The sequence below is a fragment of the Hydractinia symbiolongicarpus genome, chromosome 10 (assembly GCF_029227915.1).
Source record: "Hydractinia symbiolongicarpus strain clone_291-10 chromosome 10, HSymV2.1, whole genome shotgun sequence".
Taxonomy (NCBI): domain Eukaryota; kingdom Metazoa; phylum Cnidaria; class Hydrozoa; order Anthoathecata; family Hydractiniidae; genus Hydractinia; species Hydractinia symbiolongicarpus.
Genome location: NC_079884.1, coordinates 15,570,417 through 15,583,090, shown reverse-complemented (window position 1 = coordinate 15,583,090; position 12,674 = coordinate 15,570,417). Strand labels below are relative to the sequence as shown.

Genomic DNA, 12,674 nt, shown 5'->3' with positions numbered 1-12,674 from the left:
TTAAAGTTCTTGTTTTTTCTGAACTTCCGATAATCCGAACATTCGTTAATTCGAACATATAATTAAGTTCTTTGAGTGTTCGAATTAACGGACGTCTACTGTACATTCAACCTCGTTCTCAGCGCCTATTGTCTGTTTATATCCGGGCGCGGCGACAAGAGAAGTTACAAGTTCTTGTGGAAGAGGTTGGGAGGAGGGAGATAATTTTCTTCAAAAAGCCTGGGACGAGGGTGCTAATGACAGACGTTATATGTGTGCATAAATTAGCAGTACAAAAGAATTTCAAAAATGGCGGCTAATTTATGATACTGCACATTGACTTTGTGGGTAAAAAATCCATTCCTCCTTTGCAAGAAATTTCCTCGAAAAGATTTTTCCCGTCGTTCCTCTGCCAAAGTGCTTTGCGTAAGTAGTCAATTTGTTTCGATTATATCTTCTGTCTTGTTTACAAGTCTTGAGGTGTTGCTGTATTTCGGGAAACCTAGAAATCGATTCTTCAATTATTGGTTAAGAATTGACTGAATGAAAAGTTATTTCGTGATGTCAAAGCGAGCCAGCAAACCTAGACTAACTGCACAACAACCAGCTGGATGGTGAAACAAATAGCTAGCTGCTACCTATAGCCAGCTAAGAGATGACTTACTCAGATATTCCACCAATATATTACCCATGATAGCAGGTTTCTCAAATCAGAAGGCTGCTGGCAATGGTGCAGAGCAATGAGAAAAACGTTAAAATTGAATTTAGAATCATATAAATGAATATAAACAGTCTGCTTTTCAGATTCAAGTTCTTGATTGTTAGCTAGCTAGTACAGGTAATATTTTATAGCTGACTAACAACCCCCTAATGGTCTTTTTTTCTGATACATAGCTAGCTAGCTAGCTAGCTAGCTGTTATTTCTGTTATGCTCTTGACTAAAGTGCTGATATTATGTTGGTAGCGTATACTGTTGGTAAATACACCATTCTCCGAGTTCAGCGCGATCATAAATTTAAAATGACGTAATCTAATAATGGCGGATTTCATATGTAAACAAACCCTAAGCGTGGTCGAACACAGTAAGCGTTACTATTTCTTATGGTAAACAATTAATTAAATAGACCTTTAAATTATTTTAAAATAGTTTTTTTAGTAACATATTAACTTTATTTATATGAAAAGATGCAATATGTGTTTAACGAGTCAAGTTGATGTGCTAAATGCCATCAATTTCTCAGCGTCATTTTTGTAAAAATAGTTTTACTACGCTTCTTAATATCAATATAGAAAGGGTTGCGAAGAGGTGGCAAAGGCAAAGGCATTAAGCACGGCAAGGAAACAGGAAGGGGAATCAGCAAGGCAGGGGTAGGTAAGGCATGGGAGGAACAGGCAAGGGCAAAGTAGTAGGCAGGTACGATAAAAGGCACCTCAATATACTCAATATAATAATGTACAGTACAACAATATAGAAAGGGTTGCGAGCGTGGGACAGGGCCCCCTAGGTTTGCAAGCAAAAATTTTTAGTGGTCCTTATTTTGAAAAGATTCCTTGGCAGGATGAACATGTATAATTGCCTTTTCTAAACATGGCATTTTTGTGATATGTAAATGACAGTGGTTGTTGTAGATGCAAGATTATCATCTTTTACTTGCCCTGTCCAGGATTTGAACCTGGATCTCTCATTTTCATGAGTATCTTAGCCATTAGACCAACAGGGCATAAATATATATAAATATATATGAAAAACTTTATAGGTGCAACTTATGCTTATGGATTTACGGCACATATAGCCGTTTAATTTTTCTTGTGGATAATAAAATTCAATTTTTTCTACTAAATAGACGGGGGACCTGATGTTGAAAAGTCTGGATAAGGAACTATATTACCATGTGTTAACGTCTGGTGGAGCGATTAATAGGAAACTGTGCCACCATTCATGTGGAGCTCTTTAGTAGAAGTATGCAGTATATCATAAATAGTGTGAAGCACACACACAGCATTAGGGTGTTTTAGGTTAATATATTTTTCCAAAAATAACTTTCCTGCAAAAATACAGTTTACATGTTGTGTCATCATAGCAAATTTTCTCAAAATATTTGCGGAAAAACTTAAAATATGAATTGTAATCCAGGGTGAGCGCTTAGTACAGGTAATCGATGTTGCACATCCACATAGGTTTAATACCATTTTTTTTAAAAACTATATTGCAACCTCAGTTTATAAATAAACAGTGGAAACAGTCTGGTGTTACCCAGTCCAGCGTTACCCAGTCCAGCTAAAAATCAAACAGTAGTATATATATATATGTTTATTTTGTACAACAACAGTTGGATTAAAAAGCTCTTATTCCAAACTGAACAGAAACTTCAAAAGTATAGTAATGTTAAAAATCTTTCTTCATTCTCAAGTTTTTGCCAGCAAAATTGGCAGTTTTATCCCAGCTAAGTAGTTAATTTTATGCTAGCTTTGTATAGCTAGTTTTATGCCAGTTTCACACTACCTATATCTTTATATACTTGCTCTATTTTTTGCCAGCTAAAAGCCTTAGAAGTGGTTTTTTTTACTGTTGGAAAGGTGAATAATCTTAACAAACGTAATAAGACAGTACGGCTATCCACTATCAAACTTCTTTAAAAAAGGCAGCAAGTTAGCGTTATATTTCTTCTTCACACGAACACATTCCTAAAACACGAGTTGTGGAACATGTGTGTGAGCTTCTCCATCTTTCCAGTGCATAATCTTCATTCCCACATCCAGAAAAAGTACAATGTCTAGCCATGTTTTATGTTCGAAGACTGTAGTCGACTGTTGAATACGCTTTGTTTACATACGAAAATGTAGATTAGTGCGGAGGTCCCACGCTGTAATTATGTATTTTACAGAACAAGCTAAAATCGGAGAATGGTGTATTATGTGATAATCCAAACAAACAGCTTTCGCCACGATCTGGCAACTTGGATCATTATAAACGGAACGGTATACGCCTTTTCTGAGTTAGCGCAGCCATATTTAATTTTCCAGAAAGTTTTGCAAGTTGGACTTTGAACCCCCTGTTCTCGTTAACAAAGCATACAAGAAGTACCAAAAAAAGAGCCTCTTTTGAGAGATTTATTGCCTATCTTGGCACGTCTTTGTTTACATTTGGGTACCAGTATTAAATCCTAAGGCCACCCTCAAAGATATAATTGGTTAGCGTCACCCGACCGACTCACTTTGAAAGTCGAGTCGAGGAGTCGACAAATTTGTAAAAAATAAACAAAACAATCCACGAACAATCTTCAACACACAACAAAATCCACCATTTACCTTTTCAGCAGTCCTCCGAATTACGGAACGACGTTGACTGACAAAAATCGAACTTCAAACAGAGGCTAAAAATACAACTGGTGTACATTTAAAACAAATAACAAAATATGGCTGCAAAATATAGTATTCTTGTAATTTTTAGGGAAAAAATTTTATCCGACCGACTCACTTTTGTAATTAGAAATGACGATAACCAAACATATTTTCGACGGTGGCCTAACCCCCTTGTGTTTTGTTGTAATTCCCAAATATTAGTACACCTTGGATTTGGGATGTTTTGGAACATTATATAATTTTGCTACAAAACAAGGTTTACGAGGCTTAAATAAAATGCTGATATATAAAAATAAGGAAAAACATCTCAAGGTAAACTGTAAATCTCTTAAAACAGCCTCTCCATTTTAGCATTGTCTGTAGTTTTCTCTACTGAGAATGGAAGGTCAAAGTCTAGCTTGCTCCACTTGCAGGAAAATTAAATATGGCTGCGCTAATTCTGAAATGGTGTATTGCCTATAAGCCATCCTTTAACATAACTTTGCAAAAATGCCAGTGAATCGGGCAGATATAGATGATTTGTAAATGTTTAAAAAAGGTTCATATATGCGTGCGCATCCTGACAGGCAAGAAAAGAAGGACCACATAGCCAAATTGATTCTTTATGCTAGTTTATAGATTTTTAGCAATATAAGGTTAAAAGTGCATTGGATTTGTTTTTTCTTAACTATTATCTTCTCTGTTTAAGAGCAGAAATTACCAATTTTGAGTCTGTGTTTTTATACTTAATATTTTCGATCATCGCGGCCTGTTGTTTATATTTTTTGCCTGTGCACATGCATGCACATGTGCATTGTTTTCCATGCAAAATCAAAATATTACGTCACTCCGCAACCCATCTATACACCTCTTTATCACAGTTTAAGTGATGTATGGAAAAAAGGAATTAAACAAAGTGAATTTAATAAAGGCTTTGACGGGCAGTATAAATATTTCTCATTTTTTTAAATTGTCGTAAACTTTGCTTTGAAATAGGTTTTTTGGCTTATGTGAAGCCATTCTGAAAATATCCTACAAGAAATTTAGTGTTTTCCAGATGTAGCCATGCCTGTAAAACAAAGGAGCCATAATAACATAGCACATGTATTTTCAGATTAAAACAAACGAAACTCAATGTCTTCTGATGGTGCAAATGATAATAAAAATATCTAAATAGAAATATCTTTGGGAATAGGTTTAGTATAATGTTTTATAGCCAAAAAAATTGTTGTCTGGCACCCCTAACCTTGTATATATTTATCAAACGCAGCCTAGAATCAGTGCATAAGTACATTTAAGTAATAAATTAAAAAAATTCATGAAAATTAATTATAACAATAGCTTCCTGACCTGCTTTTAAAAAACGAAAAGACCTATTATATATATGTATATAAAAAACGTCCTCCTTTTGTTATTCAAATTCCTAAAACCCTCATTTGGCTAACTTTTTTGTGAAAAAACGTGTTAATAGATGACGTCCCTGGAAAAAATTCCATTTTTTATTGTTTGAAAAGCTTACTTTAACAGGTAATAACACAGGAAGCATTTAGGAAACATCATTAAATTTCCAAGTTTCACAGACACAGCTTAAGCTATTCAAAGGATATTTGAGCTGGTTTACCACACACCCTCCATCCAAGATATTTAATGCTAACAAGACCTATATGTAGTTTGAGAAAGTACTAATTTGCAATGTATTTTAAAAGTTAAACTGGATAAAAAAAAATCCAAAGCATGGGTCGTAAAAACATTTAAAATCAAGTCAGAGTAAAGTTTTGATTAAAGTTTTAATATATAGATACCATAATAAATTAAAAAGTATAATGCAAAATACCGAAAATTCTAACAGGTTAAAATTATCATTGAAATTTTGAAAATTAAACAAACTAAATTCCTGGCTAAATGTGCAGTTTTAATAACTTTTTAATTTCCTCACTTTAACTCCTAATGTATGTAGAAAAAAGATATTGTATAACATACTGTATAATAATATGCTCTTATATTTTTCTTTTCCTAGTGGAGACTAAAAATCAGGGATAATTCAGGAAAAGTAAAGCAGTAGTATTTGATTTGTACAATACATATTGGCTGAACATCAAATGAGTCAATAAATGGTGTTTTTTGTCAACATGTCTCTTTCAACTAAATCTTTTTTTATATTATTTTCCAGTAATGGCAAGGAGCTCTGCAGATCAAACACTTTTACCTAATGAACATGGACATATTTTATGTGAGGACAGAGACAGACCAGTTTCAGTTTTGCCGGCTGGCCATGAATCAGATTACCTTCATAATCCGAGTGTGTTGCACCAGTTGCAAGCAGAAAGAAAACTAGGTGATGAAGAAGGTACAAATACTACATGTAATAGTGTGCAGAGAAGTATAACCCCTCTCCACCTGGAAAAATGAATTCCCCTCTACATAACACGAAAAGTTCATTTGATTTTCCCCTCCGGTATGACAAACAGTGAAAGGGACAAATTAATCTATGGGTGTATTCAACTGCACTATAGGCAGATATTTGGAATGCAATCAAAGTAATTTTTTCTTAATATTGTATTTTGTTTGTCAGGTAACCTGGACCATCCAGATACTGAGATTATGAATTTGCTGATGTCGCAACACAAACATGAGCAAGAAGAACAATTGCAGCATTCTGACAGCCAATCTGTATCGTACCCATGTCCAGTGCAATCAAGTGATGTGACAATGAGTGCGGACAATCAAGAAGCTACAAATACTAAATTGGTATGTTGCGTAAATAAAAATTGATCATGTCATGTCTTGTTTTTGTAACTTAATTTTAATATTATTGTGAAAAATGGCACTAAATACATGAAATATGACACAATTTCACAAACCTTTTTTACATGCAGTCATTTCTTGTGTTTAGAAAAATTATAAGTTTGTTTTATTTATAGCAAATGTAGTTATGCCATTGTAAATTATATATATATATATAATGTTGGAAATACCTTCCGTTGTTTGAAAACCAAAGCTTCTTTTTTTTAAGGAACCAGAAGAAGATTGTGAAGGTCAGAATTTCTTGTCATTTGAAGTTGTAGCTCCTATTGCCTATAATTCATAAAATTTTTACTTTCTTCTCCAGGCACTCGAGGAATCTTGGTGATGAATGTTTTTTTTATTTTTAACAGATGATAAAAATTCTTGCTCCACATTTCATGGGTCAACAGCAGATCCTCCACAAGCATACTATTCATCTTTGGGCAGTGAAGAAACTCACTCATCTTATGAAGGTAATTTCATGCTTTAGGAAAGAGGAATTAGTGAAATTAAATATATAACATAACATCGAATATATAACTTGCCCTTTAGGTCTCCACTCTGTCAGAAGTGCTAGAAGTTAGGGTTTGTTAGGAATTTCTAAACTATTGTTAAAAGGTCAGGAAAATGTTAGAAATATCAGAATTTTTTTTGTCAGGAAAATGTTAGGAAATTTAGGCTTATAGAAGGTCAATAAAAACTATTTTCATTATTTAAACTAAGGAATAAATCTGAGAATTGATCTCAAATAATTTTTTTGAGTCTGCTATCAAAATAATTGTAATAAATTTACATGTTTGATGGTTTTCAAGGTTTCCAAAAGTGTAAAACTCAGGAACGTTAGGAAAATAAGAAGGTACTGTTGAGTGGAAACCCTGGCCTTTGTATTCTTAACAAGTGAACACAAAATTATAATTGTACTTCTTGTGATTTGTTTATTCAGTCTCCACGTTTGTTACTGAAGATGGACAAAATAGTCAGCTCATAATTTCTGGTAATAATGCATATCCTGCAGATATTGCTGTCTCAAACAACATTGTTGCACTTGGTGAAAATAATATAACAACAATTGCACTTCCAGATGGTCAAGTTCTGTCACTTGGTGAAGATGCTTTAGAACAGATTGCAGGTTTCTTGAATTTTTTTCTACCTGGTGTTAAACCTGTTTTTCTGGATTAAAGCCTGTTTTTACTGTTTTTAATCCTGCTTTTGTATCGTTGACTATAATCCTGACTTATTTTAAATTGAAATGCCAGGACTATCTTGGAATTAGGGATTTGGTGGTCAACATGTACCTCTCTTGATAATGCCAAGCAATGTTCCATTAAAAAAATCCTTACTTAATTAAAAGGATCCTGCCGAATTTCCAATGATATATCCATTTTTTGTTGAAGTTTTGTGTCTCCAGATATAGCTTTTTAAAAAGTTTGTTTTCCTTGCCGCCTCGACCACCATTCCATTACGACCTTTGATAAAATATTCAAACTAGCTCCAGTATTTTTTTGTGGAACGTGGCCCTATTACGTATTATGTTAGGTCTGCTTCAATTATTACTGCCTGTTATAGCCGAAACAATAGACGCCTTTTAAAACTGCTAAGTGAAACAAAAGTTCTCAACAAACGATTTTTTTTTAAAAAAAATAATGATTTCACAACAATAGGTAAGCAATCAAACGAAAAATTAAGTACATGTGCTTGGTTTTTTAATTTAAAAGTATTTTCATTTAGGAGGCAACTTGTGAAATTTATTAATGGTCAACATGCTGCACTGTGCTGAATATAATTGCTCGAATGAGTATAAAAAACAAATCAATATCTTATAAATTACCTAGCAATCAGTCCATTTCCAATGAAGAGGCTTAAACTTAAAATTTTCACTCTTTAAAAAATGTGGTATACTTATTATTAGGAGACAGGATCACGATTTAGTTATTCTGCTTGTTTTAATACAGGACTAACCAACTTGAATGGAGGCTCCATTCAGTTAGCCACTACACAAGCTGCAGATGGTTCTACTCAAGTTCAGTATGTACTAAAGCATGATCCGAATATCAAAGAAGAGCAGTACAACCCAGAACAAGACAGTCCTACAAAGAAGGTTTTTCAATGTGATGTTGACAACTGCACAAAGCAGTTTTCTACTCCCTATCGATTGAAAGCTCATGGACGAACTCACACTGGTGTGGATTCTTACTTTTAAATACCACTTTTTAGAATTTTAACTGTTCGTGTAATTTCTTTTATAATCAGAGAAAATCATTCTTTTCTTATGTGGAAATATGGGGGAAACTGAGAATATTGTTGCGTTGTGTTGCTAAACAATAGCATAGTCAGTGCCAAATTTTTTTTTGACTTTCCTTTTAAAAAATTACCTATAGTTCTCACAGTTAAATTGCCTATAACCTTGGATGAAACGTTGCAGCCAAATGGGCAAATTGACTCACTTTTGTATACCAGATGCATTTCAATTTTGTTAATTAAAGTTCACTTGTCACTTTGCAGACTTTAATTTTTGTTGATGTCAATTTGATTTTACAGTTATTTGATTAAGATTTTCACCGAAATTAAGATAACTATGTACAGACATTATTTTCAGGTGAAACATTTACATGTGTTGAAGCTGGCTGCCACAAAACATTTGTCACTCAAAGTGATTTATTGAAACACACCAAAACACATCTTGGTCAGAAGGATTTTATTTGTGAAGTCGAAGGCTGCAAGAAAGAGTACTCAACTGCACACCATCTAAAGGTCAGTGATGTTTGCTTTGTTTTATTATTTCTAACGTTTTCTTATCGGGGCTGCTTAGGTCATCGTGTAGCCTGATTGTTTTGTAAATACACAGTTACAAGTTGAATCTTCTCTCCGGCGAGATGCCAGACCTGTTTTACATCATTAGGTGACTGTGACCTTGCTTTTGTGTGGCAGGCAAGTCAGTGCATTGCTGTATGTATCCAGTGAGAAATGGAACAAAGTTATAGGCGTAGGGATGCCAACTAGTTACACAGAATCCACAAAAGCTTTAAACTTCCTGTTATATAGTTCTTAACTATTTATTTTACTATTTTTCTTTGAAGTGTTGTATTTTTGTATAAAATGATTCCATAATAGGTGAGTTGAGTAATGACCTGGTATATCTATTTAAGGTTCATAAACGGCAACATAGTGGTGAAAGGCCTTTTGTTTGTGAGTGGGAAGGCTGTGGGAAGATGTTTACTACTGGTTATGGTTTAAAATCACATTTCCGAACGCACACAAACGAGCGACCTTACAAATGTCAACATCTTAATTGTGCTAAAGCTTTTAAAACCAGCGGTGATCTTCAGAAGCATGTTCGAACTCATACAGGTTAGTACTGAAGAAAGATAATAATTGATTATTGAAAAGAAGCAGTTTTTTGACGTTTTTTTATTGTGCCATAGGTGAGCGGCCTTTTCATTGTCCATATGAAGGTTGCAACCGTTCATTCACTACATCCAATATCAGAAAAGTCCATATGAGGACACATACTGGCGAGAAGCCATACCGTTGTGAAATAGAAAGCTGTGGACGAATGTTTGCTAGCGCTACCAATTACAAGAATCATTCAAGAATACATACTGGTAAGTGTTATATATTGTATTTCTTTTCTGTTGTACAGTGTATATTATTTAAACCTGTTTTTGTCCTGTCTGGGCACAATATATTTCGTGAAGCTACCTGACCTTAATAAGCGATTAATGCTATAACGTGGTAATAATATCCCGTCTTTATAAAATAACTAATATATTGCATAAAAAAAGAACACAACTAATATAATTGTATTAGTTAAGATTTCACGTGGACAATATTTTTATCCTTTGTCTGTATGTGTAATTGTTGTACTGTATGTAAATGTTTTTTTTAGGTGAACGACCCTATGTGTGTGAGGTACCAGGTTGTATGAAGCGATTCACTGAATACTCGAGCCTGTATAAACACAACATCGTACACACCCAACAAAAACCCTACACGTGCACCTTGTGTCACAAAACATACCGGCAGACGTCAACATTGGCCATGCATAAAAGAACTGTACATGGAACAGACGATTTAACTGATACTGAACGCCAAGGTAAGTTTTTGTACTCTCTGTATGCTGTGATGTTGACAGGGAAAGTAAAAAGGGTTTAAGCGATTTTCTTTAGTTAAACAGCCAGTACCTAATTTTTTAGTTTTTGTCCTAATTCGATACGTTTTGTTTTCTTAATAGAAAATGGTGTTCGACTTCAAATAAAGCGACCGCGAATAGCGCAAAGTCCTCGTCTACCGCCTGCTTCGTCTGCATCAGCTACTGGTTACCTACAAGGGATGTCGTTAGTCATCAATAATACTTCGTCTACCGACAGTCAGTTTACTGCAGAATTGTCAGCTCAACATTTGCCAGAATCAACTGAAATACCAGGTGCTATTGCTATACCCATACAGGTGCGCTAAATTGTTTACTGTGTCCTACAGACAGGTGGCTATCGTAACTATGATATTGCTGTATGTTGTATATACGTGATATATGCTGTATATACGTGATGTATGCTGTATATACGTGATATATGTAATATATGTTGTATATACATAATGATGTATATACGTGAATATGCTGTATATACGTGATATATGTTGTATATACGTGATATATGTGGTATATACGTAATGATGTATATACGTGATGTATGCTGTATATACATGATATATGTAATATATGTTGTATATACATAATGATGTATATACGTGATTATGCTGTATATACGTGATATATGTTGCATTTACGTAATGATGTAAATACGTGATAATGCAGCTCTACTGTTTACAAAACTCACTTTATGTTTTTGTGTATGTAATGTTTTTTTCCCCTACCGATATGATTGCAAATAGTTGTTCTTAAATATATAGGTTACCATGAATGCAGATGGTACAATCGCAGGTGCCCAAGGTTTAAATTTAACAGATGGAAGCGGACGGATGATACCCGTCAACCTTTCAGTCAGTATACCGATGTCAACATTTCCTCAAATGAACAACGGTGGCACTGGTGTCGATGCAGAGCAGTCGGTGGATTCAAATATGTTCACTCAAGCAGATAAAATGGATGGTGTAATCGACATGTTACCTGAAAGTACGAGCCAGGTTACGACTGTACAATCCACTTCAAGTAGGTCCCTTGACATAGATTTATTGCATTTGTTTGTTTGTTTATTTGTTTTTTGTATATAAATAATTTAGTATTAACAATACATGAAAATCTTGTAGAACGCAATTTTAGATGTGTCCGAAACATAACTTTAAAAAATGGAAGAGTCGTTCATGTGTCATGAACGGATTTCTGTTCGTCGTTTTCCAGCCTGGGAATATATGAATGTTATGTATCTTGTATTTATTTATTTTATTTAAACGTTACTAAAAAATTTCAAAATTTTAAAAAAACTGTTCGTTAAGGGAGTTGTGGATAGGCATCGGTACTGTCTCTATTTTCTTTACGCCTGTCGTGTGATGCCGTACGACGGAATCAACTGAAATAATTTTTATTTCTTATTTTTCTTCTCGTTATAAAAGAAAAGTGAATTTTTATTTAGATACACCTTCTGAAGATGGCGAACAACATGGCCGGCTACGACCGAGAATGATTTCCGGTGACGGTGACCACCTTGTATCATCCTCAATGGATGTCGGACTTCTTAACGAACAAACATCGTCGCCGTCGTCAGACTTAATTGACGGCGTGCTACGTGATGAAAATAGACATTTAATAAGAAGTGAACTTCCTGGAGATAATTTTGACGTCGATCCCGACGAAGGCGATGTGACAGACAAGTATTTGACGTCACACTATCGTAAGGACGTCAAAAGCTTTCAGGTGTCTTAATGTGAGAATTCTGTGTAGCTTTCTCAAAAGTTACTTTCAGAAGTCGCTGCTAAGAAATGGCAGGTGTTTCGTAAGAAATTGGATGACAATGACGTTTGATATGATTAGTTTGATGTGAAATGTCGACGATGCAAAAAATCTTATTGTCTGTGTGTTTCGGTTTGACGTAAAAACATTTTACCAACCCCTTGCGTTTTACTAACACATACATTTTTTGTATGAATAGAAAGTATTTACATTTGTTGAATGTGATTCTTATGAACTGATAAAAATGTTGCAATGCAATGCAATAAAAACCTCACTTTAGCTTCAATGTATTTTTATGATAAATCTTGCAGTGATAAAGTTTTATCCTTCGTAACAGCAGTTCAGTATCGATTGAACGGACGTCCATATAAAAAGCGAGGTTATAATATATATTTTTTATTTATTAAGACCAGTTTTTTACTGCCTATACAAACAAACCAGAAAATCACAAGACTGAAATAAAATATTATGTAAATATATATTTATATGTATGTAAATATGAAAAAATGAAATTATTTTGTATATGTAGACCTGTTCGAAAGATATCTATGTGCCAGTTTCTGCGTTGCTGATTCACTTGTAAAAGAATGACTTCGGTCGCAATCCCATTCAGTGTTCGTAGCTTCTGCAACGTAAGAAGTAAATCAGGAAATTTTTCTTCTTC

The 12,674-nt window shown here is 34.2% G+C and overlaps 1 protein-coding gene across 3 annotated transcripts; it reads left to right on the top strand.

The window, feature by feature from the left end:
- Positions 1 to 246: 246 nt before the first annotated feature.
- LOC130662525 (zinc finger protein 143-like) lies at positions 247 to 12,571 on the top strand. Of its 3 annotated transcripts, none has more exons than XM_057461414.1 (14): positions 247 to 405; positions 5,492 to 5,668; positions 5,894 to 6,069; positions 6,335 to 6,356; positions 6,477 to 6,578; positions 7,049 to 7,234; positions 8,058 to 8,285; positions 8,702 to 8,856; positions 9,252 to 9,453; positions 9,528 to 9,707; positions 9,992 to 10,198; positions 10,337 to 10,551; positions 11,014 to 11,272; positions 11,694 to 12,571. In XM_057461414.1, exons 1-14 carry the CDS (start codon positions 303 to 305, stop codon positions 11,981 to 11,983), a joined length of 2,502 nt encoding a protein of 833 aa, XP_057317397.1. In that variant the 5' UTR covers positions 247 to 302; the 3' UTR covers positions 11,984 to 12,571. The 3 variants fall into 3 exon arrangements, with proteins under 3 accessions (XP_057317397.1, XP_057317398.1, XP_057317399.1); XM_057461415.1 differs by lacking the exon at positions 247 to 405 and adding an exon at positions 418 to 817; XM_057461416.1 differs by lacking the exons at positions 247 to 405; positions 5,492 to 5,668 and having other exon boundaries at positions 5,950 to 6,069; positions 6,431 to 6,578.
- Positions 12,572 to 12,674: the final 103 nt, after the last annotated feature.